Source organism: Candoia aspera, chromosome 2 (assembly GCF_035149785.1).
Source record: "Candoia aspera isolate rCanAsp1 chromosome 2, rCanAsp1.hap2, whole genome shotgun sequence".
Taxonomy (NCBI): domain Eukaryota; kingdom Metazoa; phylum Chordata; class Lepidosauria; order Squamata; family Boidae; genus Candoia; species Candoia aspera.
In genome coordinates, this window is record NC_086154.1 from 112,801 (window position 1) to 139,240 (window position 26,440).

At 62.1% G+C, this 26,440-nt stretch overlaps 4 protein-coding genes across 5 annotated transcripts; 3 read left to right on the plus strand and 1 right to left on the minus strand.

Moving 5' to 3' along the window:
- The first annotated feature begins 3,115 nt into the window (after positions 1-3,115).
- On the plus strand, positions 3,116-4,825 carry CUTA (cutA divalent cation tolerance homolog). 2 transcript variants are annotated; one of them, XM_063291194.1, is made up of 6 exons: positions 3,116-3,160; positions 3,479-3,627; positions 3,721-3,780; positions 3,887-3,932; positions 4,512-4,561; positions 4,651-4,823. In XM_063291194.1, exons 2-6 carry the CDS (start codon positions 3,500-3,502, stop codon positions 4,751-4,753), a joined length of 387 nt encoding a protein of 128 aa, XP_063147264.1. In that variant the 5' UTR covers positions 3,116-3,160; positions 3,479-3,499; the 3' UTR covers positions 4,754-4,823. The 2 variants fall into 2 exon arrangements, with proteins under 2 accessions (XP_063147264.1, XP_063147263.1); XM_063291193.1 differs by lacking the exon at positions 3,116-3,160 and adding an exon at positions 3,279-3,388 and having other exon boundaries at positions 4,651-4,825.
- Positions 4,826-4,907: 82 nt separating this feature from the next.
- PHF1 (PHD finger protein 1) lies at positions 4,908-12,696 on the minus strand. The gene is made up of 15 exons (XM_063291192.1): positions 12,556-12,696; positions 12,059-12,288; positions 11,891-11,972; positions 11,628-11,723; positions 11,463-11,548; positions 11,156-11,304; positions 10,803-10,898; positions 10,666-10,734; positions 9,355-9,478; positions 8,507-8,574; positions 7,506-7,625; positions 7,218-7,374; positions 7,024-7,127; positions 6,884-6,943; positions 4,908-5,666 (listed from the first exon to the last, which is right to left on the minus strand). The coding sequence occupies exons 2-15, from the start codon at positions 12,269-12,271 to the stop codon at positions 5,357-5,359; spliced, it is 1,734 nt and encodes a 577-aa protein (XP_063147262.1). The 5' UTR covers positions 12,272-12,288; positions 12,556-12,696; the 3' UTR covers positions 4,908-5,356.
- On the plus strand, positions 12,691-18,520 carry KIFC1 (kinesin family member C1). Its single transcript, XM_063291191.1, has 16 exons — positions 12,691-13,266; positions 13,349-13,463; positions 13,826-13,882; positions 13,994-14,035; positions 14,121-14,337; positions 14,418-14,616; positions 15,641-15,787; positions 15,863-15,991; positions 16,252-16,368; positions 16,456-16,629; positions 17,035-17,202; positions 17,401-17,539; positions 17,684-17,823; positions 18,041-18,114; positions 18,223-18,298; positions 18,377-18,520. The coding sequence occupies exons 1-16, from the start codon at positions 13,144-13,146 to the stop codon at positions 18,419-18,421; spliced, it is 1,962 nt and encodes a 653-aa protein (XP_063147261.1). The 5' UTR covers positions 12,691-13,143; the 3' UTR covers positions 18,422-18,520.
- Positions 18,521-19,180: 660 nt separating this feature from the next.
- DAXX (death domain associated protein) lies at positions 19,181-26,357 on the plus strand. The gene is made up of 8 exons (XM_063291195.1): positions 19,181-19,362; positions 19,595-19,836; positions 21,871-22,630; positions 23,908-24,176; positions 24,890-25,061; positions 25,432-25,792; positions 25,879-26,077; positions 26,261-26,357. The coding sequence occupies exons 2-8, from the start codon at positions 19,648-19,650 to the stop codon at positions 26,318-26,320; spliced, it is 2,010 nt and encodes a 669-aa protein (XP_063147265.1). The 5' UTR covers positions 19,181-19,362; positions 19,595-19,647; the 3' UTR covers positions 26,321-26,357.
- The last annotated feature ends 83 nt before the right edge of the window (positions 26,358-26,440 follow it).

The window sequence follows — 26,440 nt, forward strand, 5'->3', positions numbered from 1 at the left end:
TTTCTTGCTCCTCAGTGGCCACAGCCTTTTGCAGCGGCCACCACAGGCTCTGTCCTGGGCCAGGGCTCTTCGCCACCTTCGTTTAGATGAGGGAGTGGTTGGGACAGGGGGATTGCATGTGGGTGGGGTGCACATCCAGCTGACTGTGCTGGCCCTAAGGAAGAGGGTCCTTGGCTGGGGGCACTTCCAGATCAATCAGGGTCATTGCCAGAGGACAGGCGGCCTCAGTGGAACGAATGCCTTTCACTCAATTTGCTAACTGCGACCTCACCTGGACAGCCTCGCAGCCCTTATTCATGCTCTGGTCACCTGCTGGTTGGATTCCTGCAGTGCGCTGTGTCCAGAAACTTCAGTTAGTTCAATGCCAAGCAGCCGGACTGCTCGCTGGGACTAGCTGACACAAACGTACTGCGCTGGTTCCTCACCGACTACATTCCTGGGCCGCATTCAGAGTGCTAGTGTTGATCTCTGGGACCAGCTCCCCTCCCCAGGCTTTAAGGCTGTCCAGTCAGGCCCTCCTCCAGGTCCCCCACCACCAAGGGGGCTGAGCTGGCCGTCCACAAGGGGGAGAGTTTTTTCTGGGGTGCCCCCCCCAGTTAATGGAATTTCCTCCCCAGAGACACTCGGCTGGCACCCAGTGTAGCATCATTTTGGCACCAGGTGAAGACCTTCCAATTTCCCAAGGCTTTTTAATGGGCTTTTAATTGCATTTTAATTGGTATTGCTATGGTTTCTGAATGACACCTTGCTGCTGTCTAGTTTACAGGGTGTTTCCATCCTGCATTTCACTTGATTTTGCTATATATGTTTTATTCAGAGACAGAACCAAGGTTCAGAAGAATCTTGATAAGCTTGAACAGTCGGCCCTATCCAACAAGATCCATTTCAGTGCTGAGAAATGTAAGGAAACTTGAGATGCACTTGAGCAGGAAAATCCAGATGCAGATCGGTGGCACCTGTCTCAATGGTCCTACTTGTGAGACGGATCCAGGTATCCTGGCAGATCACAAGCTAAGCCTGAGCCAGCTGTGTGCTGCAGCGGCCAAAAGAGCCAATGCAATCATGGGCTGCATCCATGGAGATATAGCATCGACATTATGAGAAGCTGTAGTCCCGCCCTACGCTGCACTGGTCAGACTGCACCTGGAATATTGTCCACTTTGGGTCACCTCAATGCAAGAAGGATGTGCAAGAACTGGAAAGAGCGCAGGGCAGAGTGACAAAAAACGTGAGGGGCAGGCGTGGAGTCCAAACTGCGCAAAGACCGGTTAAAGGAGCTTGGTGTCTAGAGAAAAGGAGGAGGGGGGGGGGGAGAGACAGGATAGCGGTCTTTCTAGGTCTTTCTACACACAGGATGTCTCAGGGCAGAGGCAGGGCTCCCTTCTCTGTGGCGACTGAGGGTAGGACAGGAACAGGTGAGTGGAAGCTTTACAGAGCGATCAAAATTTGAAATTAGGAGGAGTTTCCTGACTATGAATCAGGGGAGCTCCCTCACCGGAGGCTTTCAAGCCGTTTGAGGATTCCTGCCCTGGGTGGGGGGCTGGACTAGAAGTCCCTTCCAACCCCAGGATTCTGGACCCACCCAGAGCCCTGAACAGGGGAGGCTGCAGACTGGTGGGGGAAGTCAGTCGGGGGGCCTTCTGAGCAGCGGGCACCCCCCCCCCCAGTGCCTTCAGAGCAGGGAAGCCTTCAGTACCACAGGTTTTTCACTCTCCCCCTAAAAACGTCCTTGCAAATTGGCGAGCTGGCTGTTCTCTTCCCGAACAATGGAGGAAGGTCTGGGTGGCTGTTTTCCAAAGTGTCTCCTGAATCTGAATCGGGCTCTGAACAGACCGCTATAAACAACCTTGGCTAGTTGGTTGGTTTTTATGGTGTTCTGCTTGTTAGGGTTGAAGTGTGTTTAGCCTGTTGGGCCAAGCCAGGCTGTGAGGGCACTAACCCTGTTCCCTGTGCATTAGCCCTGGCTGGTTTGCAGGCAGAGGCAATGACCCACATCCCTTTAATTCTGGTAAGTGGGAAGACTTTTAGGAACTTGAAATCGTGGGAGGGCAGCCTGGCTGTGTTCCCAGCCCTTCTGTACACAGAAACTGAGAATCCAGGATCCTGCAGTGCAGGATCTCCCCTCTTCCTTTTAATCTGTTTCTCCGTGGCTTGGGCCTCACCCCCCTTAACAGTATCTGACTGGTTTAAACTTACTCGCTGCTTGCTAAGCGCAAGTGGTTCCTGCCGTCCCTTCTCTATACAGTATATTTAGTCCCCCTCAGTCCACGGCCACCCTTCCTGCTGTCATTTCAGGTTCTGTTCTGGCTCAGGGTTATGCCGGAGTCCCTCTGAAATGCATTTTGCTCCTCAAGGGGGGGACACCCCTGCCCAACCTCTTCAGCGAGGGAGACCCACAGGCTGAAACCAGCCTCTTCTCAAATGGGGAGGGGTCCTCCTGACCCTGAGCTGACAGCCCCACCCAGCTGGCCCAGCAGGGCAAAAGGTTCAGCACACCCCCAGTGGCGTTTGCACCAACAACCCCCTCGGCCACACGGGAGCCACTGCCTGCCAGCTGCACTGGAAGGATGAGTCAGGTTGGGGGGTCGTGTCTGGCTCAGGGCCTCCGGAGACCCTCAGACACGGTTTGCTTCAGCCCCAAGGGAAGCTGGTGCGCCAGAGGGATGCACTGCACTTCCGGATTTGGCAGGAGGGCAACCCCAGACCTATCTGGGGAGATATGTGGGGGGTACGTTTGCCCAACCCCCGAGCCATGGAGAAGCCAACATTTGAGCACTGTGCAAGGTGGGCACACGGTGGGGGAGGATTTTTAGGGTGGGTTCACCCCACAAGTGTTATTACTACTTTATTTCAATTATTGCAGGGCTTTCAGCGATCAAACAAGGCAACCATCCAACCGAGGCAGCAGCCGGCGCCCCCCGAACGGACCCCGATCGCCCCTCAGCGACAGGACCCCAAAGAGGGGAGGGCGCCACGCCAGCCGGGCTTCGGGCGCCACCCCGATCGCCACCCCGGGAGCAGCGTGGGAGGCGCTGCACCGGCTGCACTTCCGCCTAACGGCGCAACCCCGTCGCGAGGGCGGGGCGGGGCGGGGCGGGAGAGACGAGGCGGCGGGGGGCGGGGCTCCGTCAGGTCGTGTTGCGGACGCGACAGGAAGCAGGTAGGGCGGTGCTCCGCAGGCCCAACGAGGCCAGCGGCGGGCAGCGGCGAGCCGGGCGCGCAGGGATCCCGCAGCGGCGGGGGGCGGATACGGGGGGCTCCCGTCGGGGGACCGGGGGACAGGCCGTCCGCCGAAGGCAGACCTGCGGGACCCCTCGCCGCCGCCCGCCCCATGCAGGGGCGGAGGGGCGCCCCCCCGCGCCTGCAGATGGCCACGGGCGCCTGCGGGGTAAGCGCCGCTTCCGGGGAGTGGCTGGGCGGCCCCAGGGCTTCGCGGATCCCCGCGCCGACCTCCCCTTCTCTGCCCCCCACCCCGCAGGTGGTGCTGCTCTCCCTGTTGATGGTCCCGGCGCTGCAGCGGCTCTCCCGGTGCCTCTTCTCCATGGCCGCGGGGTCCCATGTCCCAGGCAGCCTCTCGGCGGCCTTCGTCACCTGCCCCAACGAGACGGTGGCCAAGGACATCGCCAGGTGGGGCAGAGGCGGGGAGGGGGCGGGGGCGACTGGGGCCCTGGGGCCTCAACCCCGGGCCTGTCCTGAGCGTCTCTCCGGGTCTGCCCGCAGGGCTTTGGTGGAGAAGCAGCTGGCGGCCTGCGTGAACATCGTCCCCCGGGTCACGTCCATGTGAGTTTCGCCTCGCGGGCCGCGCGCAGATTAGGGGGGCCGCGCTCGGGCCGGCGGTTGCGTCCCAGACTCAGTTGCGCCCGCCGTGGGCCCACGTCTCTTGCAGCTACCAGTGGAAGGGGGCGATTGAGGAGGACACCGAGGTGCTGTTGGTGAGTGGGGCCGTGCAGGCTGGACAGAGGGCAGGGAGGAGCAAGGGGACTCTTCCTTTCCCCAGGAGGCCCTTACCCCCAAGGGGGAGAGAATGCCCCATCCATTTTTCTGAGTGGCTGCTCTGGGGGAGAGCAGCCTTGCACCCCCAACGTTTTACTCTCCTGCAACCCACAAAACTAGAGGTCCCACCCAGGGGCCTTCCCCGGGGACTGCCGAAGAACTGGCTCCTCCAGGCCCTCACCCTTTCCCCTGTTGCCTCTGCCCCGGCCCCTCAGCTGGTCTACCCAGTGGATCCAACTCCTGAATCCTCCTGACCCACCGAATCTCGGGAGCACCCAAGGGGCTTGGTTTGCACAACCGAGGGGGCCAGAAACCCCAACTCGGTCAACGCAAAGCATGACAGACTTTTGTACGTGGCACCAGCAGCCACCAACGCAGCAGGGACTTTTTGGAGGTCACATTTTGGCCTAGGAACTGGGGAGGGGGTTCTGCGGGGTGCATTCCCCTCCCCCGTGGCCAGCCTCACAGGCGCCTGCCCGCAGATTTGGGGGTCCCTCACTCCTGCCTTCTCCCGCCAGATGATCAAAACACGCAGTTCCCGGGTCCCGGCGCTGGCAGAGTATGTCCGGTAAGGCAGAGCCCCCCTCCCTTCCCCCCCACAGTGGATGGTGGGCAGCAGCACCCGGTGTCTACATCACCTTCCCCCTTGGCTTGCAGGTCAGTGCATCCCTACGAAGTGGCTGAGGTGATCGCTGTGCCCATCCAGCAGGGAAACCCCCCCTACTTGCAGTGGGTTGAAGAGGCCGTGCTCCCAGACTGAGAGGACATGGGGCGATCAGCCAGCCTGTCCCAACAATAAAGCCCACCCCTGGGCCCGAGACCGTGACACTTCGCCTTCGTCTGGGTTACTTGTCCAGGGGAGCCCCGGAGGCCTCACCGTGTCTTGTGGGCCCAGCTCCAGAGAAGGGCCTGGTGTCCCCTCTGCAGCTGCAGTCCGGCGGGGCCCCCCAAGAATAACTCGCGGCAGCCGAATCTCACTGAAGCTGTTTATTGGGCCTCTGGCTTGGAACAGGTGGGGGAGCGGCGGCAACCTCAATGAAATTGGCGAAGTGGGGGGAGGAGGAAGGCAGCCCCCGGGAAGCGATGCCCTGTCCCTCTCATCAGGCCTCCTAAAACTTGACTAAGAAACAGTAAAAAAATAAACCAAACTCAAGCTTCGCTCCAGAGGAGGATGAGGGCGGCTGGCAGGGCGGCAGTGGCGGTGCAGCAGTAGCGAGCGCGGAGTGGGGGCAGGAAGGCGGCGGGGCCCTCCAGCCTGGGACCCTTCCCCAGGTCCTGGCTGCCCTCCCTCGTGCAGAGAGTGGGGGCCCGCGTGGTTCCAGATCAGGGTTCGTGCTCAGCTGGGAGTCTGTTGGCCTCAGAGCTAGAAAACGCCTCCCCCGTCCCATTCCACCAGGTATTGGACGGTGCCATCAGTGGTAATGCGCCGCGCCAGGATGCGAACGGCCTCCCCCCGCGCCAGGCGGCCCATTGCCCCAAAATAGCTGCTGCTGGCCGGGGCGCAGAGGGCGGAGGGCACTGTTTGGGGCGGGGGAGGGGGTGGGGACACGGCTTGGCGTTTCGGGGGAGGCACTGGGCAGGGCAAGAACGTGGGGTCAGGCCGCTCCGGACTCTGCTGCTCTGCGGCGGGGGTGGCTGCAGCGCAAGGGTCAAGGGGGGGCTCGCTGCTCCTGCTGCAAGGGAAGAGGGGGCGGGTTAGTGCCAGAATCCCCAGAAGGCTGAGAACCACTGCCCCCTCCCACCGCCAAGGGCCAGTGGCACAGCCGATGAGGAGCAGAGACCAGCTTGAAGGAGCCCCCAAGGTGCTTCCCAGCTGGCAAGAGGAGGAAGGGTGGGCCTGGGCTGATCTCTGCCCTCGGTGCACCTCAAGGCCCGTGCCCTATCAGCTGTTGAGGTTTACTGGGCTTCCCATTCAGAACGCAGCCAGCCTGTGGCAGCTTCAGCACCCTGCTGGGCATTAGCAGGGTTGGACCGAGTGAGGACAAACAGCCCAGGCTGCTTCAGTTGCCTTTCTCCCCAGGTGGGGTGCAGGCCCTGTGAAAGGGCTCCAGGAAGGCCATGTCCAGGGAATGGAAGGGATAAACCTGCTACAGATGCCAGCAGAAGAGGGCCGGGTGGTAGCGCTGGGCACTTCTCACCTCCTACTGGACTGGCAGGACAGCCCCAGCTCCATGCCCCAACCTACGGATGGCACTTGGGCAGAAGATCCTCTACGGATTTCTCTTGGCCGGCTCAACCTCGAGCCCCCTTTGAGGCCCTCCCCGAGGAGAGCCAGGCCGCATGTAAATTGGGCCCCTCGCACCCTAGGCTACAGCTCAGCAAAGGGTTACGAGTAGAAGGGGCCCGGGGCAGCCATGGACCCCATACCCGGTGGTACAAAGAAAGGGTTGAGCTGCTTGCACCCCCTGGGAAAAGCCGTCCCTTCTGTAGCCCGCCCTCCCTTCCCTTTATATGGGGAGGTGGTGTTACTCCTGTTTTTATGGGCAGGGGTGGTCCCACGTGAGGTGTGGTGGGCTTGCAAGGCCTCTTGGGCTCAGGGCGTTTGCTCTTCGCAGGGGAGCCCCTCAGGATGCCTCTTGATAGCACTTTGGGCGGGAGGCTGACTGCCAGCAACCCTCCATCTTGGGCCTTGCACCCAGCCCGTGAGCAATCGTTCAGGGGGCCTCTGAGTGGAAAGGGGGCCCCGGGGCCATGCCAGCCCGCATCCTGCTACTGCAGCCAGACTCCTGCATGCAATGCAGGACAGCCCCTGAGCACACACCAGATGTACCCCCGGGGCCAAATGGCACATCCCCATCAGGATCTTCCGCCCCCCCCTCCCCTGCGGGGTCCCCAGGGAAGCAGAGTGGTGGCACCAAAAGCTGTTCTGAGTCAGCACTGCCCTGCTTACCTCAAGGTCCCTGCGGTGTTGGCGGAGGGATGGAAGGAGGCGAACATCCGGATTGGGGCGCTGTAGGGAGAGGGCAGACAGTCAAGCAGGAGCCAGCCAGGTGGATGCCCCTGCCCCTCGCCCCATGGCTGCAGGCTCACCTGTCCTGGCAGCGGGCATCGGTGTGGCGGAAGTTGTATGTGCTGCAGGTGCCGCCGTAGCCGCCGTAGCTCTGGTTAGGGCTGACTGGACTCTGCACCACCTCCTGTGCAACGGAGGAGTGCTTGAGGGGCAGTGGGGGGGGGCAAGCATGGCCCCTCCTCCCCAGATGGATGGCACTCCGCCCCCCACTTACCTGAGCGAGGGCCCTGTCCAGCCGCTCCCTCTCCTTGGCGCTGCGCTGTTGCTCCATGTGCGAGGCGGCTGCCGCCGGGTCCCTCAGGCCTGGATGACGGCGCCTGTCCCTCCTGCGCGCGAGCCCCTTCCCACGCCTGCCCTGCCCTGAAAGCAAGCTGTAAGGGGCCCTCCTTATCTGTGCAGCACGGAGGGGGGCTGGGGGGAAGAAGCCTCGGGGCAGCTTCCTTCTCTCCCCAGGCCCACAGCTTCGGAGGAGACCAGCGGGGTGGAGAGGGCTCCTGCTCACCTGCTCCCAGAGATGAGGGGTGGCCCAGGACTCTCTGGGGCCTGAGGGGCGGGAGGTGGGACACGCAGGTGCAGCCCGAAGAGGCCCTTGCGCTTCTTGATCTCCTTCCCAGAGATGAATCTGTGGATGGAAGGAAAGGAGGAAAGGGGGAACCCACTGGTGTGGCTCCTTCCAGCTGGTGAGGCAGGCATCTTGGCCGCAGCCCCAACTGCTGTGGTGCCAAGGGGGAGAATAACCGCTTCTGGGGCCCCGTCAGGTAACGCTGTTTGATTGGCAAGACCCAGAGTGCAGTGAACAGGACGCACAGCAACGGTGGTGCAAGAGATCTGCATTGTCTGAACCTGAAGAGGAAGGTGCTTTGCATCTGGGGTGGTTGAAAACCTAAAAGCTGCACTCACCCAGACCCATCTGAACCATGGTTTACCAAAACACCCCCATTTTTTGCATTTGCTCCAACTTGGCTACTGAATTGACTAATTCTGCAGGGTCGCCCAATACATTGAGCCATAAACTCAACAAGTTGGCTTTTTTCCTTACATAAAAAAAACCCTAAGTTTAAAGCTGACTAAATATGGTTTTAGCGTAGCTCATAAAGTTTGTGAATGATTTGGTTAAGTCACTGTGCCAACAAATCTCGCCCCATTGGCTGGATGTGCCACATCTGGGTTTGTGGATGCCTCAGCGCAGGGACAAACCTCAAGGGTGGGCATTTCTAAGTTAGGATTATGCCCTGCTGCAGCGTCCAGAGATGCCCACCTAATTCAGATACAAGCGGGTTAACTTGCTTTCAGGCCCTGTGGCTGGATTTGCACAAAGCAATTAAATTAGCCCATTTTCGGGGCTCAAACAATATAGCAAAATTTTAGCAAAACCAAGTGGGCTGAGCTTGTAAATCAGGCTAAACCCCGAAAGACTAACCAGTTTAGGATGCTGTGTAAATGTAGTACCTTCAACTGACCTGCTTTAGTGTGACGTGGTAGTGTCAACTGAGCAAGGCCTACCTGTCCTTGTGGCTGGTCAGGGCGCTCAGCAGCTGGCTGTACCGTTCCCCTTTGGGTGTCTCAGAGAGCTGCAGTGCCCAAGAAGAAGGGACAAGGGTAATAATAAATAACCCTACCCATAACCCCATGGTCTCCCCAGCCTTACCTCCCAAGTGGACACATTGCAGGGCCAAGGAAAAGGATCAGGTTTAGCCAAGGGAACAACCCTGCCCATAACACTATGTTCCTCCCAGGATGGACACATTGTTGAGCCAATGAGAAGACCATGGTCAGCCAAAGGGAACAACCCTGCCCATAAGACCATGTTCTTCCCAGACCTGGCTGTGCTACCTGGGGTGCGTATAACGTGTTTCCCTGCTTCCAAGCGAACAGCATTGGTTCTTATCCAAAGGCCACTGGGGACCGAACGGGGGTTTGCCATTCTGTGGGGATGACTGAGGCTCTGTAAACAGCTGTGTTTACACCAGTAACAGGCAATCTACAGGAGCTCCAGCTCCCCACCTGTCTTTGGGTTCCTTCCACCCCAGCACCATTTTTTTGCTGCCGCAATGCAGTGCCAAAGGACCCAAGCACGGAGCGTAGTTTCAAGCTGTATTTGGGGCAGGGGTAGGTAACAGCCCCAACTTGCTTCTCAGTGGCTGCAAGCGCCCCTCTGTTGGCCCCTCACAAAATGTTGATGAGCATGCAAGAACATGTTGCCCGTGACTCTTCAAGATGTCAGAAGCCAAGCTGCAACCTGCAACCCATCCACGCCTGCCACGATGCAAGCCAAGAGATCACCCCTCCCCCTTTAAGCTACCCTTGCTTTCCTTCAGCCAGCACCCGCCCCCCCCCGGCCGTTCTCTGACCTCTCCCAGCAGGAGGCTGTCCCAGTTCTCGCTGGCAAAAGGCAGAATTTCTCGCTCAAAATCAAAGTATTTCTTCTTGCAGCAGATGCTGAGATGGTAGAGGATGAGGTGGGCCACATCCACCCTGCAACGCACACATGCCTACGTCAGAGACATCTGCAGCCCAAGGCCAGGTTCAAAGCCAGGCCTGCAGCGCCCCCCCACCCCAGCCAAGAGCTGAAAGGCGAGCGGGCAGAGTGGCTTTCTGTGAAGCTCCCGGCGAACCAGGCTTAGTGTGCTGCAAAAGGGCTCTCCACGGTAGGGGCCCCACTCAGGTCAGGGCTGGGTCCTCTGCCCAGTTTGCTCCATCTACTCAGCTCCCGGAGCCAGCTGGTTCTACATGGCAGACCAACCCAGATGGGATGTGGGCTTCATATGACATGTGAACCCTGCCAAAAACGGCACCCCCAAATTGGCGTATTTCTTCTGACGTGCAAGAAGCTTGTCTTTTTCTAACCTTAGTTACTTTTTTTGTGGCTTAGGCATCGGAAAAAAAGAGCCAGGTTTCTCTACGGGGGCATAAAATCAGGAATCCAGTGGCACCTTTTCCAACTAACCGATCTTATGAAATCAGGAAATTGTTTAGCCAGAAAAGGTGCCAACAGATCTCTGATTTGCAGCTCAGTGTATCGCAAACCCATTCCTTGCCCCTCTTTCTCCTGGCACAGTGGCAGTAAACCATCACAGACGCTGGCAACCCAGCTGCGACAAGCAATGGGCCCCAAAGCCAGAGTGAGCGGTTGCCGGCTGGCTGTTGTGGACTTTGACAGAGGAAGGCTGAAGGCGGGAAGTGCTCTCTGCCAGCCGGGGGCGGACTGGCCTCGGGATCCAGAAGAAAACCTTGGGGCAGACGCAGGCCCCGCCCTGGCGACGTTGGATTGTGTAGGAGGCAGGTGAGGTCCCCAAGAGGCTCAGCCGGAGGAGCGCCTGGGGCCCGTCTGCATGAGTGCAAGCTCACCCCAGGCTGCTGCTGCTGCTGCTGTTTTTCTGACGCATGTACTGTGCCAAGCTCAGAGGCCACAGGAGCCCAGCCCAATGCCCTGCCCTGGTTCCAAGGTGGAGTGGCAGTGAATGCCAGTTGGGAATCTGAAGAGCATCCTGGGACCCTTTGGCTTGTGGGCCTCCCCCAGTATCAATGCTCCCCGGCCAGTTCGCAGCCCCACATGGTGCAGGGGGAGGGTCCTGGGGCCACCCCGTCCTCACCCCGCAGCAAGGCCGTGCCTGCCTGACTGCCCCGCGAGCCACGCCCCAGTGACAGCCTCCAAGACTCACCAACGCAGGGGCAGGCGCCGAACGCTCTCGGGCCCTCGGGTGCAGACACAGCACTCAAAGACGTAGAACCTGCCAGGGGGAGAGGTTAGTGGTGCTTGGTGGGCCCCCACCCCCGTCTCTGAGGGCCGGGGACTCACCTGTCCCCGTAGAGGAGGGGCTTGCTCAGACACTGGGTGCAGGCCTCGTGGAACCACTGGCCGCATCGGGAGCACTGCAGCATTTTGAGGTTCCACCTGGGCCGGGCGGAAAACAGAAGAGTCAGACTAAGGCCAGCTGTGCATCTGGGGGCCTCGTACCCATGTCTTTGGGACAAGAGGCCCTTGCCTCTCCCAACCTACAGCCTGGGGCTCTCCTGGTGGTCCCCCATCCAAGCACTGACCCTGCTCAGCCTTTCTGGATCACCCAAAGTTGGCCCCCAGCCGGGCTCCCATCCTGACAGGGCGGCCGGCCAACCCGTCTGACCCCCCGCCGGGCTCACGCACGCACTCACTCGCCGGGGCCTCCGCAGTAGCAGTAGCATTGCTGCCGGTTGGTGAGGTGCTCAGCGTCCCAGTCAAGCGCCTTCAGCTGGTAAGGCAGCACCAACTTCATGCCCAGCATGGCTTTGGCATATGGCCCCTTCTTGAGGGCCCCACCCCGCTGCAGGGAGACAGGAGGAAGACGGGAGACCCCTCTGGTGGAGGCCCGGCTGGGGGGCCAGTGCACCCGGCAAGACCCCCCCACCAGGAAGGGGAGACAGCCCAGGGCCAAGAGGAGCTTGTCGCTCGGGGCGAGAGGACTGGCCGAACCTGCCTCACCTTGGTGGCCACCGCAAAGACGCACTGCCGACATGTCCAAGCAGCCTCGCCAAGCACGCGGGGCAGGTGGCACTCCTGGTGGTAGGCTGCGCAGGAGCACAGAGGAAGATTAAAGGGGGTGCAAGGGACCAACCCCCTCCACCCCTGGGCTGTGGTGGCACTCACCATGGCTGCACTTCTCACACCTCACCAGGCGATTTTCAGGGCTGGAGGCCTCCGAGCGGCAGACACAGCAGGAGGGCTCCTCACCTGGGATGGCCGCTGTGGAGGGACGGGGTCACTTGGCATCTCAGGACCACAAGCTCTCCCCCTCCCCACTGGACGAAGGGACATGTGTTGCCCCCCTCACCAGCCAGGAAAGGCAGGCACTTGCTGGATGCCAGGACCTGGGGGTCTGCGGAGGGGGCTGGGGGGGCAGCAGCACGAACCTGGATTGATGTCCTTCCACAGCACGAGGAACTGGGAGTCGTCCTCGAACTGCACCAGGCACACCTGCCGGAGGGGGTCCACCTGCAGGGGAGCAGCAGGGTCATCATGCCCGCCTGCCTGGGTGTGCAAGGACCGCCCCTCTCCAGGGCGGGGGGGGGGCTGCTGACCTTCTTGATGGTGCCAAGGTAGAGCAGCCCGTCGGTCCAGCGCGCCAGGACGTCCTGCCCCTCCCAGAAGCGAGGCCAGCCGGCCGGGGCAGCGCCGGGACCGGGCGGGGCGCAGGCGGCGGCCCTGGCCGGGCGCTTCCAGGGTCCCGAGGTCAGGCGGGCGCTGCTGCGGGTGCCCCGGGCGGCGGGGGCGGCGGCGGGCTCGCTCGCCATCACATCGCGTCCTGCGCCTGCGGGGAGAGCGGCGTCAGGGGCCCCGCGACTAGCGGGGGTGCAGCGGCCGCCGCCAGCAGGGTCCGGCCGGCCGGGGGGTCTGCGGGCGGGCCCCGCCGCGGCTCCGCCCTCCGGCCCCGCGCGAGTGACGCAGCAGCCTGAGCGGGGTCCGCCCGGGGGTCCGCCCGGGGGGGGTCCTGCCGAGGCCGCCGCGGGAGTCCCCCGAAGCCCCCCCTGGCGCCGCGCCCGCTCCAGCCCGGGCCCCGGCGGCGCCCTTACGCGACCTTCAGGTCTGGCCGGGCGCGGCCTCTGACGGGCTCCCCCTCTGCGGCGAGATCCAGCGGGGGACCGGAGGGCGTCCGGACTACACCGGTGGGGCTTCTGCCTGCGGTGGCGCGCAAAGGAAACCGGCCCCGCCCCTCGGTCGGGAGGGCGGGGCGCTGGGTGACTCCGCCGGGCCCGCCCCCAGGCAAGCCCCTCCCCTCCGTCCCGGCTTGCCTGGCGCCCTTGCGCGGCGCTGCGGCGGCCCGGAGCGGAGAGGGCGGGGCCACCTTCCGGGGAGGCGAGGGCGCGCACGCACGGGAGCCGTCGGCCCGCGCCTCCAGGGAGCGCGCGGGCCGCCGGGCTTGAGTGGGCCGAGGAAAGGCGGGATCCGCCGGCGATTGGTCGCCGGCCGGGGCGGGACGTGCGCGCCGCCGGCCGCCCATTGGCTGTGGTGCGCGGAGCCCGACGGGAGCTCGTTCGAATCTCCCAGACGTTGCGGGGCGGCGAGGGGAGAGGGCGACGCTGCTGCTGCTGCTGCTGCTCTCTGTCCGTGTGCAGAGTGCTCCGTTGAGCGCGCCCGTGCAGGATGCGACAGTGACGGCCGAGCGATGGACAACGCGGCTTCCCGGCTGCCCCTCGCCGCGGCCCCCGGCGACTCCCGGCTGCCCCGGCCCGGGCCGCGGGGCAAGCGCGCGGCCGCGGACGAGAACGCGCCCCCGGCGGAGCCCCAGGTGAGCGTCGGGGCCGCGCGGGTGGGGTGGGGGCGAGGGGTCGCCGCGCATCCTGAGCCGCCCCTCCATCTCGTCCCTGCAGAAGCGGGCGCGAGCCGGCCCGGCCCCCGGCGCGAAGAGCGCGGCGTCCTTGGCGGCGGGCGGTCCCCGGCCCCGAGCGGCCCCCGCGGCGCCCCGCGGCCTCCTCCGCGTCTCCGGTAAGAACCGCCCGGGGGGCACTTCGGAGGCGGCTCCCGCGCGCGCTGCCCGGCCTCCCTGCTTGTTCTGGTAGCTGCGGCGCCTTGCGCGCTTTCTGCTTCCGCTTTGCCGCTGTTTTGCCAAGATCCGCCGTCAAAACACGTCCGGAATCCCCAGCTCCGGCGCTGCGGAGTTGCTAGGAAGCCGGTCCCGGCTTGGGGCAAACGGGGCTTCGGTTGCATTCGGAGCCCCCTGGCAAAAGTGCGCCCCTGACCTGCCGGTGCCCTCCTTGCCCGCAGCCGGGAATCGCGCGGGTGACCTGCCTAGCAGCCGTGCTAAAAAGCGGCGGAGCACCTTCATTGTGTTTTCTCTGGATCTGTAGGACGGCGTCGATCCTCGGCCCGGGCAACCATAGCTGCCCCCGGAGCTGCTTCCCTAGGTAGGCAATTAGCAGTACCTGGGCCAGGCTGGCTGGGCAGCCAAAGGGCTGCTCTCTTTAATTGCTTTATATTTTCTCTTTCTCTCTCTCCCTCTCCCCACCTGCTTTCAGGGCTGATCCATCGGCCACCTCCTGCGGCACCTCTCAAACCAGGTAGGGCCCCAAGCAGCCATCCTCAGCCCCGGGAAGCCTTTTTAAGCCTCCCCTGCTGCTCTTCACGCCTGCCTTCTCCCTGCAGCTCCTCCTGCTGCCACTGCAGGCGGAAGGGAGAAGAAGCGAGCCCCCTGGGACCTGAAGGGACAGGTCAGCGACCTCCACGCCAAGGTGGGCGCCTACAAGGAGAGGCTCCAGGGGCTGGTGGGGGAGAATGAGACCCTGAAGAGCCAGCTGGGAGGGCTGCAGCGGGAGCTGAAGGAGGCAGCTGCTCAGAACAGGGAGCTGAGTGGCCAGGCCAGGTGAGCAGAGGGCTGAGTGGAGCGGCTGGGAGCTCTGGGGCCCCAGTGCCAGTCTTAACCCTCCCAACGACCTTCTGCAGTCTGCTGGCTTCAGAACTGCGGGTCTGCAGAGACCAGGCTGAGAAGAGCACCCAGAAGGTGTCAGAGCTCCTGGAGAAGGAGCAGCAGCAGGAAGAAACGCTCCAGAACCAAGCCCGGAGGATTGGCGAGCTGGAGGCACTCAGCCGGGAGGTCGCAGAGGGCAACCGGGAGCTGGCTGTCCGGCTGAGGGCCAGAGAGGTGAGAGTGTGGGCTGGGCCTTCTGGGCAGGCCATGGCTTGCTGCTTCTCACTGACTGTCAGTGGGCTTCCTTTTGCACACGGAACCGGCTCTCTCCCCTCGCTGCACGGCCAGAGACGGGGAACTTGAGGTTGCTGGAGAGGGTGCTGCGGCCAGGAGTTTACGTGAGGAACGATGCGTTCTTCTGCCTTTCAGCGAGCGGATCCTCCAGGGGACTGAGGACAAATAAGCAATTTGCACCAATTTGTTGGTTAGGCCTTCCAGCTTTAATGAGCACAACACAACCGAGCTTTGCTCAGGCACTTTCACAGACTCACCGAGCTCTTCCTTAGTAACCAGCCAAGGGTGGGGGGAATGAACCGCAGGAGCAGAGCGTCCTTTCCCCAGCTAGCGTCCTGCCTGGCCCTCAGTCGTCCTCTTGCCTCCAGTGAGCCTCACTGGTTGCTCCTGCCTTTGCGGGGCTAAGCGAGCCTCACTGTGTGCGTTGTTTCTGTCTAGAGGCTGGCTTCCAGGCTGGTCTGGTTTCACACGGCCACAGCCACCTTTCTGAGAGGTGTGCGCTGCTTGCTGCTTCCTCTGCCCCTCCAGCCTTGTCTGGTTGCCGATTTCAGATGTTTGTAACGCCAGCAACAGGCTGAGATGGGGGGGCGGAGCAGGCTCATCACCACAGATCCAGAGCGGAAGCTGGAGCCCCGTGGCCCCTTGCAGCCCAGCCCTTCTTGCTTTCTCTTTGCTGCGGCTGGCATTTCTGTTAGCGGCTGACTCTCTTTCTCTGTCTGGCCACGGTTGGCTCCGCAAAGGGACCTCCCCGATGCGAAGCTTTGGAACAGCCTCCTGAAGCAGGCGAGATAATTCTGCAGCACAAAAATAAGCCATTGTTTTCTGCACCCTAGCGGGAAAGCTCTTGGGAAACCCCCTACCAGCCAGAAGGGTGGGCAGCTGAATCTCCCTCTTTCAGAAAAACGTGGCCTGGGAAGTGGGGGGGAACGTGGGCTCAATCTACCTGACCCTGCTTGCCCCGCAGGAAGAGCTGCTTCTGGCAGAGCAGAGCCTGGCCGGGCAGGGGTGGCAGAACGCGGCCCTGAAGGCGCAGGCGGCCGAGTTGGAACAGAGGCTGCACGAATCAGAGATGGAGCGCCGCTTTCTGCACAACGCTGTGCAGGAACTGAAGGTGGGGAAGGGGCCTGTGGGGTGGGGGCCCTGCCTCTGTCACAGGGGGCTGACCCATCCCGCTTTGGTCTTCCAGGGGAATATCCGCGTCTTCTGCCGGGTGCGCCCCTTACTGGCCTGCGAGAGGCAGGCCCAGAAGGCGATTGGCCACCTGCACTTCCCAGCCGACAACAACAAGGGCCTTGTGCTCTCCAAAGCAGAAGAGGTAAGTCTGCCCCCAGCCCCAGGCCTGACAGGTGGCAGGGAGCCCTTACCGCCCACAGCGCAGGGAGGGAAGTCGGTGGAGCTGGGCCAGGGAGGCAGGCGGGGGTGGGTTTGGGGTGAGCTTACGAGGAGGAGGAGGAGGAATGACTGGCCAAGCTTCTCAAGCGGCACTGCCAAGTGGGGGAGCCAGTGTCTGTTCCGGGCTGGGGTGGATCAGCACCCAGCCTCCCGCAGATGTGGACCCGTTGCTTCTCCCCGCAGTCCCACGTTGGCCGTGAGCGCAAGGAGGACATCACGTACGAGTTCAATTTTGACCGGGTGTTTCCGCCGTCCAGCTCTCAGGAGAGCGTCTTTGAGGAAATTTCCCTGCTTGTTCAGGTAAGGGACAAAGGCATGCCTGGTGGATGGTGGGGGCGACCCTGCCTGGGCAAGGTGCTCGCCCTTGACGTTCTCTCTCCCTGCCAGTCGGCCGTGGATGGGTATCACGTCTGCATTTTTGCCTACGGGCAGACGGGCAGCGGCAAGACGTACACGATGGAGGGCCCAGATGATATGGGCCCTGAAACAGCAGGCATGATTCCTCGGGCCGTGCAACAGATCTTTGCTACTTCCCGCAGGATGGAGGCGAAGGGATGGAAGGTGAGTGAGGGCAGCAGGTCCCTCTGTGCCCAGAGAAACCTGAGTTATGAGGGTCCCTTGTAAATGGCCAAGTGAGGTTAATACCCTTTAATTTCTGGGATCATGCAGGGGTTTGGGGTCCCTTGTCTGCTCTTCAGAGGCAGCCTAGTTGTCTAGAGGAATGTGTTGCTGGGTCTGTGGGGTGGGACGGGGAAAAAGAAGGCTGGAGGGAGCCCCTTGCAGCATTGGCGAGGCATTGTAGTTCTACCGGGCAGTAAAATCAGAAATATCTGGGCCTGGGCTGAGCCCCCATTTCCTGCCATCTCCAGGGCTGATGGGGAGCTGTGCCCTCCCCTGGCTATCTGAGACTGGCCCACTGCCCCGTGTCTTGGGAGGGCCTGAGCATCTTGCCATCTCTCCCACCAGTACCAATTCACAGCCAACTTTCTGGAGATCTACAATGAGTCGCTGCGGGACCTCTTGGCACCGCGGCCAGAGCAGAATGGCGAGCTGGAGATCCGGAGAGTTAGCCAGTTCACGGACGAGCTCCACGTCCCCAATCTCTCCTATGTCCCAGTCTCTTCAGAGCAGGAGGTACCAGGCCAGACCTGCCTGTTTCCATTTTGCTCTGGGGGATGTGACCATCAAACCAGCCAGGCTCTTCTGGGGATCCTACCCAGCTTTTTCCTCTTTTCTTTCAAGCTCCCATCCCCATTACCTCCAGAGCCCCCCCTGCAGCCTCTGGCTGGATCCCACCTTCTGCTGAGGCCTACCTATCCCTGCCTGCTTTAGGTCCTGAAGCTGCTGCTGACAGCCAAAGGGCACCGCTCAGTGGCCAAGACCAACCTCAACGAGCGCTCCTCCCGCAGCCACAGTCTCTTCCAGCTCCGCATTGAGGGCAGGAACACCAAGCAGGAGCTGCACACCACCTGTGAGTGGCAGCTGCAGCCGGGGCGGGAGATGCAGAGCGGCCCAGAGCTCTCCAGGCCTGGGCTGCGGATTCCTGAACGGAGGGCCACTTTTGGGACAGCCCCCCGTTTGGAAGGGCCCTGACTTGTCCTCCTTGGGCCTGCAGCTGTGCTGAGCTTGGTGGACTTGGCAGGCAGTGAGCGCCTGGACAAGTCTCTCTCCACGGGGGAGCGGCTGAAGGAGACCCAGGCCATCAACACCAGCCTTTCCAACCTGGGCCTGGTCATCACGGCCCTCAGCAACAAGGTACTTGGAGCCCCTACACACACACACACACACACACACACACACACAATGCACCCCTGGCTGGGGGGAGACTGTGAGGAAGCAGCTGGGAGTCCAGAAGGTTCCTCTCTTCCCTCCTGGGAGAATCTTGGGGAATCTGCCCTGCTGCCGGTTGATGCCTCGAGGCTCCTCTCCCCCCTGGCTGGGCCAGAAACATCCCGCCTGTTGCCTTTTGCAGGAGGCCCACATCCCTTACCGCAACAGCAAGCTGACTTACCTCCTCCAGAACTCGCTGGGTGGCAGCTCCAAAATGTGAGTGGCTGGTCGGGAGCACAGGAGAGGGCTGTCCACTGCCCACCTGGGAGGGCACTGCCCTTCAGCCCCCCCCACTCAAGGCCTGCTTTGCCTCTTCTCCCCCAGGCTCATGTTTGTGAACATCTCCCCGCTGGAAGGGAACTTTGCAGAGTCCCTGAACTCTCTTCGCTTTGCTAGAAAAGTAAGTGGCCCTGGGGGCGGTGCAGAGGGGGAGCCAGGTTGTGGGGCAAGGTGGCTGACCCCTTGCCTTGCCTTGCAGGTCAACGAGTGTGTCATCGGCACGGCCTCCAGCAACCGGAAGTGAGGGCAGACCCACATTCCTTGGCACTTGGGTTTCTGTTTTTTAAATCTTTTTAACGCTTTTGGATTAGTGTGTGTATTAAACTTTATGAATAAAAACAGGAGAAACTTTACGCCAAGCCCTTTCTTTGCAGGGGACTCTGGGCCCCCGCAGGAGCGGCGCTTGGTTTCCTTCCTCCCTCCCTCCCTCCCTCGTGTCCAGGGCCCTTCCTTGGGGTGGGCGTGGGGGGCGCCGCGCGTTTCTGGGGCCAGCCAGATGCTCCTCTGCGATCTTAGCTTCCCGGCTCCAGGCTGCGTACCCGCGGGAGGCGGCTTTCGGCGGCCGCAGGAAACCAAGAAGAGCGCGCCCCTCTTTTCCGTATCTGTTGCTCGTGCGGACCGGCAGGACAGGAAACGCGTGCGCACCGGTGCGCCGCCCGCGGACGGGTGGGGAGAGGCGAAAATCTGGGGTCTTGTTTCCGGTCCCGCGTGTTTGAAGACTGCCGAGCGCGAAGAGACGGAGTCTGCAGACACCGCGGAGCGCGAGGACGGCTCGGCCCCCGAGGGGGCGTGGCCACCGAGCGTCACGTGAAGTACCGGCAGGTCACGTGCCGGAAGACGCCGGAGAGTGTTTCTCGCTGTACGGAAAGATGGCGACGTCCAATCGCTGCGGGGACCGAGGAGGATGAAGGGACCGATCTTCTTAACGGCGCGGCCTGTCCTCGGCGGGGAGAGACCCCCGCTGCTGCCGGAGAAGCAGCACAAGGCCGCCGCCGCCGCCGCCTCGCCTGTCCGTACAGAAATATGGCGGCGCGGAGCCTCCACTTCCGGTCCTGCGCAGTGGCCGAGGAGGGAGGACGCGAGTCCGCGCCGAAGCGAGCGGAATCGAAACTTGGGGCGTTCGCCGCCGCCGCCGCCGCCACCGCCGCCGCCGCTACGAAGGCTCAGGAGGACCGGCCGGTGCTGGTGAGCACGGCCCGCTCGGCCGCGAGGGCAGACTGGGCGCGGGGCCTCCCCCGCTCCTCCCGGCCTGCCCCCCGACGGAAAGGAGACCCTCCCCAGGGCAGGGCCCCCTCGCGGGGCGGCCACTCAGCCCCTCCCGCTTTCCCGGGTGCCGGGGTCCCCCGCCGCACCCCCAGCTCCCTAGGCCCGGACCCTCGGCCGCCCCCGGCTCAGCCCCCCGGCGCTCCTCTCGCAGCCAGGCGACGCTCCCCCCGGCCCCGCTCGGCGATTCCCGCCGCCCGGCCGGCCATGAGTTCCTCGCCCCGCACCGGCGACTGCATCATCGTCCTGGACGAAGACAGCGCCCCGTCGCCGCCGCCCGTCGCGCAGCGGGAGAGGTCCCCCGGCCCCAGCGCCCCCCCTCGGCCCCTCAATGGTAGCCCGGAGCAGAAGGGCCCCGCCGGGCTCCGCGCGGAGAACGAACGGCTCTTCGAGGAGGTGAGCGCGGCGGGCCTTCGGGCAGGGTTAGGGTTAGTGCGGACCGGAGGGGGAGACGGGGCCCCGCCGGTCCTCGGGCGGCAGCTGCCACGGACAAGGGCTGGCAGCCTCGCCCGGAGGAAGCCGGTGGTGTCTCCTTGACCCGGTACTGCGGGAGGGTGCTGCGGGGCCTGGCTGATTTTGAAGTTCAGAAGCTCCTGCAATTTCCACCCACCTGACTGATTGAATCGATTTATGCAAAAATGTATTTAGATCGCGGGAAATGCTTATGGAGCTTCGTGCTACTGCGAGTGGGGGGTAGTTTAGTGGCCAATGAGCCCATTTGTTATTTGGGGACCTGTCATAGGTGCTTCTGTAGAATCCTAGAATTTAGAATTTTGAAGGGAGCTCAAGGACCGCCTGGTCCAACTTCCTGCAACATGCACCAGTTGCACCATCCCTGAGACACACAGACCCCACAACCTCCACAGGCAGACTGCTGCACCGATCTTGCTATCAGGAAGTTTCCCCTTTTCCCAGGACACTAGACAAAGCTGCCACCTACCCAAGGCAGGCACTTGGGAAGTGATCTCCAAGGCTCCATCCTGTCTTTTTCCTATTCCCCAGAATCCCAGGGAGACCAAGGCTTGGTATGTGGGTTTCTCCACAGCCGAAGTTTCACTGTCTTGGTCCCCGCAGTGCGAACCCACTCACCTTCTCCAGATGTGCACACCCACCTTACAGCATCCTTTTTCTGCTTTTGCCTGCTGAGCTTTCATTCCTCTTGGCGGTTTGTGTGCAGACGCTTCCTCACCCAGCCAGGCAGATCAGGGCGGGGGAGGGTGGGGTCTGCTCCCTTCTTGTATTCAGCAGCTTGCCCTGCCCGTGTTGGCGGGGGTGCAGTTTCCTCCTTGGCAGCCCCTTGATGAGGGTGTTGTTTTCTGCCTGATTCTATGTCTGGTGTGAATCCCTGCTTATCTGGGTGCGGGCTGCTGGAGAGGGTGTCTTCTGGACCTTTTGTTTCCATCTTAGCTTTTTTACTGTCTCTTTTGAATGAATTCCCTTGCATCTTTTGGATTTGGCTTGGCCTTAGTGCCCAGAGTTTCCCAGTTGAAACTATGGCTGTGTGCGCCTGTGTGTGGTCAGAATCGGGACTTTCCTGACTGCCTGTGGGTGTTCATGGATGCCTCTTCCAATCTTCTGCACAGCCCATCCATAGCAGCTGTCAGCAGTCCTTGTGCTGTGTGCTGTAGGTGACTCCTGTTTTTCCTTCTTGGGCTGCTGGGTCTTTGGGTTTACTTAAGATGTTTTACCAATCAAGGGGAATATTTGTAGCTCAGGGTTGAACTGTGGAGTCCTTGGTGCTCTCTGAGCCTTGTTGCTAAGATGCTTTGGAGGGCTTTGGTTGGTATGTGTGCTACGCTGATGCCATGTGGTTGTAATAGTCTGTTGGTTGTTTCAGATATGTTTTTTGTATATGGCAGTGTTATCCTTTTCATAGCTTGTGTCGGTTGTGCAGTCGTGCGTTGAGCAGTCAGGCACTTTTTGATAAGGCTGCTGGGTATCCAAGGAGAAAACCCCACCCCACCAACAATGGTAGGGCAAGCTGCTGAGTAGCAGCAGGGAGCAAACCCCACCCCCCTTGCCGCGATGAGCGACGATGAGCGACAGAACATCTGCAAGCCAACCACCAAGCCCAGAGAGCACCAAGGACTCCACAGTTCAACCCCGAGCTACATATTTTCTCTCCTATTGGATTCTTTCAAATTTCTCCTTGTTAGTTTTTGACTTGGCCCCCTCTCCGATGGTGGGTTGACCTTTCTTACGAAGGGGGCAGAGGCTTTGTGGCTGTCAGTCTGCCCCTGTGAAGGCTTCTCCTTCCGGGGCTGTGGGACTTGCCTTGCCCTGTACATTTCTGCGGGGATGTCGCCTTCCGGCTCAGCAACTCCAGGTGCCTCCTTTCTTCTCCCACTTTCTTCCTGGGAGGAATTGCAGAGAGGGTAGCCTGCGTATTCCCTGAGCAGCACCTCCTCCTGCCCCCCTTTCCCCTTGCAGTTCGTGGCCTTCTGCTCCAAGCACACTGGGGATCACCCCGAGGTCATCTCCTACCTGTCTGGCCGGCACCAGAAGACCAACCCAGAGTACCTGGCCTCTGTGGAGTTCCGCAATGTCCTGAGCCGGTGCCTGGCGCGGGTGCAGGCCAGGAGAGCCAAAATCTATGTCTACATTAACGAACTCTGCACCACCTTCCGGGCCCACTCTCAGAAGAAAAGGGCTGCGGCCGCCCCTGTCTCTGAGGCGCCGCCTGAGCCCACCAAGCCCTGTGTGGGCTCCAAGCGGCAGATCCGCTACCTGGAGAAGCTGCTGCGGGTTTATGCAGACAAGATCCGGCAGCTGCAGGAGCGGGAGTTGGACCTGGCCGAACTGGACAGCGGGGACTCCGCCTACCTCCAGGAGAGCCGCCTCAAGCAGCGCCTGATGCGCGTCTTCAAGCTCCTCTGCCGGCTGAAGGACTGCGACAGCCTGACGGGGCGGGTCATTGAGCAGCGCATCCCCTACCACGGGACGTGCTACCCAGAGGTCAACCGCCGCATCGAGCGGCTCGTTAACCAGCCAGAGGCCTTCCCGGACTTCGCCGACATCCTCAAGGTGGTGCAGAAGGCCAATGCCCGCCACAGCCTGGGCCTGCCCAAGCGCCAGATGGAGATCATGGCTGCAGATGCCTTCCGCGATGTGGGTGCCCGTTTGCAGAAGCGGCGGCGCCTCGACCTGATCTATAACTTTGGCAGCCACCTCACCGACCAGTATCAGCCTAGTGAGTGTCGGGGGCGTGGGGACAGTGCCTGGGCCCCAGGCCGCTCCTTGGTGGCCCCTGGTTCCCAGAGGGGAGGTACTGGCTTGAAATAACCCCCTGCCATCCCCAAATTCAACCCAGAAGCCCTATTTTGGTGCCTTATGACACAGATCCCATCTTGCATAGGGCAGTTCCTCAGTTCCACCAATTTGGGGACACAAAAGGTTAACCAGACTGCTTTTCTGCAATCTACTTCTAGTGCGATTGGCTGTCAGGAAGGCTGGACTCCCACCAGATGCTAATCTGGGCCCTGTTATCCAGGCTTACCCACTCCATTGAACAGAACTCTAATCAGAGGGGTTGGGCTTCTGTGTTGGACCAGTTCAGGTCCAGGCCGGCCAAGCTGGGCCCCTGCGAGGAGGCAGGTGTGCTGCCCTTGGGTGGCCTCCTGGTTCCAGGCATGGGGCCCCCAGCCCTGCCCTGCAGAGCTCAGGCCCAGGGAGCCCGCCAACCGCCCCCCGCCTCATCGCTTGGACCGCCCTCGCCCCACCTCTGTCCTCTGGGTGGGGGGATACTTTTCTCCTGCCACGTCCTCTCCCCCCCCAATCCGAATTCTGCTCAAAGGAAGCCACTTGCTGCCACTCACTCCGTGGGTTCCGGAGAGATGGGCGGAAGCACCTGCCTTCAGCTGCCAAGGAGGTTCAGGGGAGCCTGGTCTGCAGGAGAGGGGGGGCTGGGGCTGCGATAACGCAGTTCCCCCGGAGCTTCTGGAAGGAATTCTGGGTGGGGCTTTCGAGGCTGTTCCCCATAAAAGGGAGGAGGTCCCCAGCTGTGCCCCACCACGGTGCCTGAGCTTTCAGGAAGGGGGGGTGGGCCAAAGCCAAGTGAGACAAACGTTAGTTCTTGATGTCTTTGAGACAGCCAAGGCAGCGAGTGGGCAGGTCCCCTCGGGTGAGGGGAAGGGCTTGCCCTGCCATCACTGCCCAGCAATCCTGCCAAGGGCTGCCCCAAGGCTTTGCCAGGAGCTGCTTGGCACCGGCCCTCTGGGGGCCTCCTGCGTGTCTCAGGCGGGGGCCCCTGCTCCAGGGCCACCCTTTGGGGGCGCAGAAGGGGTCCAAGGGGCCACCGAGGACCGGGCAAGCTTTCTGTGGGCTTGGGAGAACCCAGAGAGGGGTTTCCCAGGGGGCCCTGCAGCAGCTGCCCAGCCCTCCTCCAGCCTTCGCCCCCCCCCGGAGTGGGAGCACATGGGCCCGGAGGGCTGAGTGGACCACTCAGCCTCCGCCCTTCTGCCTGGACAGACTCCGACCCGGCGCTGGCCGACAGGGAGCTGGCCCAGCGCCTGCAGCGCAACCAGGAGCTGGCGGAACAGCGGCTGGAGCAAGTGATCTCCCGGTTCGCCCAGCTCCAGGACAAGAGCGAGGAGGAGGAGGAGGACCACCAGCAGGGAGGGAGGCGGCTCAGGTTGGATGGCGGAGGGGCGCGCACCAGTCCCAGCGGAGCCAACAGAGGCACAGAGGGGGAGCTGGCCTCCCATGGGGAACCCATCTCGGGGGCAGCCGACAGAGAGGTAACGGAGCCAGGAGCCCTGGCCGTGAAACCCTCCGCAGCCCCTTTTGGGACTCCAGAGCGGGGGGCATTTCCGGGCCAGGGCCGGAGGGTTAGGGGTAGGGTTGGCTTTGAGGCTATGGGGCGGGAGGGGGCCTTGCCCCCCACTGTTGACAGGGCCCAGAGCCCCAGGCAGGGTTTATCGCAGCCCAGCAGCTCTCCCATCTCTGAAGCTCTGCTGGGGCACTCGGTCCCAAATGGGAACCCACCAGGAGGAGGGAGGGAGGGGCACTTGGGTCTGGAACAGTATCCCTGCCCTCTTGGGCCGGGGCACGCTCACAAAATGGCTGCAAAGAAGACTAGCTGCCAAAGAGGGCAGAGATAGCATTAAGAAGGGGATCAGGCTGGCTGTTCCAGACTCAACTGGGGTATTAAGTGGGGGCACAATCAGGCTTGCAAGATTCTCTAACTCTCAGTGCACAGAGATGCTCTGGGGGGATGAGAGTCCCGGCCTCCCTGTGCAGTGGCCTCCTGATCTGGACTACCTCACAGGGCTGGCAGAGATATAGCCCGCTCCCTAGCAAGGCAAAACCCACTGTTCTGTGCTGGGGGGCCTCCTCTGGCCAGGTCCTGCGTGATCCAGAACAGTGGGGCTGGGCCGAGGGGGAGGCAGGACTCTCCCGAGAGAGGAGGGACAAGTGGAAAGCTCCTACCCACCCCCTGCTTTTCCACTAGGACAGTACAGGCCCAGAAGAGACAAGTAAAAAAAAAGCATGGGAAGAGGAGGAGGAGGAGGAGGAGGAGGAGGAGGAAGACTCCTCTGAGTCTGACATAGAAGCAGAACTGGCCAACTGCCTGGATGGCGGAGATGAGGAGGAGGCGGCGGCAGATGCAGCCCCTGGACCAGGTATCCTGTGGGGGTGGGCGGTAAGGTGGCACAGAGGGGCCTGTCTTCTTTCCTGGGAACTCAAGCCTTATCCTCCGAACGCATTTGTTCTTGTGGCAATGAATTCCGCAGGTTGCGTGTGCAATAATAGCCTGGAGGTATCTCCTGCCTGCTCCACAGTTCCTCAGAGGGTTCTTGCTGGCTTGTGAGTGCTTTGCTTGTGCAACGCTCCTCTTTTCACAAGATCTGTCATTTTGTTAGACACCCCCCCCCCAATTCCCACCACCTTGTTTTGCTGGCCCCTTTTCTGGCTCCCCCACCTGCTCTTGAACCTGGGGGTGGGAAGAGCACTGTTGCCAGGGAGCTGACCTTGGCCGCCGCCCCTGCACAGATGAGGACCCCCCTGCCGCGGACGCAGAGGCTGACCAGCGCATGGACTTGGAGGTGCCCGAGGTGGTCCTGTACTCTTCGACTGAGGAGGAGGACGAGGAGGAGGAGGAGGACCAGGAAGAGGAAGGTCTCGCAGCCTCTGGTGACTCCACTTCCCAGCAGTTTCTCCTGGAGATCGAGGACATCTTGCCACTGGAGGACCAGGACACACCACCCCCATCCCCCTTGCCACCGCTTCAGGGGGAGCAGGAGCCCACCTGCCCCCTGCCCCCCAAACGCAGCTGCTTGCTGGAGAACGGGGAGCTTGGCACCCAGCCACCACGCAAGCGGAGCCATTGGGGGGGGCACCCGGTCCTCAGCAGGTGAGGGGGGTGAGGGTCAGGCGGGCACAGGGAAGGGCTCTGGAGGGCTGCTGCTGAGCCGCATCTCCCCACTTTTTTCTCCCCAGCAGTGGCGGTTGCATCGAGGTGCCCAGCTCCGGCTCAGAGGGGGAGGAGGAGAGGCCGTGTTTGCTGCTACCCGGGAGCCCGCCCCCCCTGGCAGACTCCACCCGTGCCGACTCACCCGGCCTGGGCCTGGTCACCAGCACCCAGGGCAGTCCTCTGCCAGCCCTGCAGCAGCTGTGGCAGCAGGAGCTGCTCTCCAGGGTGGGTGTCGCGGGGGTAGGGGCGGCGGCCTCAGAGGCCGTTTCCCGCCCGGGTTCCAGGGTGGGGGTGCAGGCGGGGGAGCAGCCCCTTCAGCCTCAGAGCCCGGAGGCTCCCTGCGGCTCTTCAAGGCGGCGGGAGGGGGTGTTGTTTGGGGCCGCCGACCGCTCTCTGCTCCTTCCCCAGACCAGCGTGGCCACCCAGTGCGACCCGGAGGAGATCATCGTCCTCTCCGACTCGGAGTAGCCCCGCCGGGCCCAAGCGGGGGCGGGCAGTTGCGTGACTCGGGAAGCGGATCAGAAATAAAAATGACTATTTTTCTGTACGGAGGCTGCGCTCGTTCTTCTCCGCGGGGGGGGGCGGGGG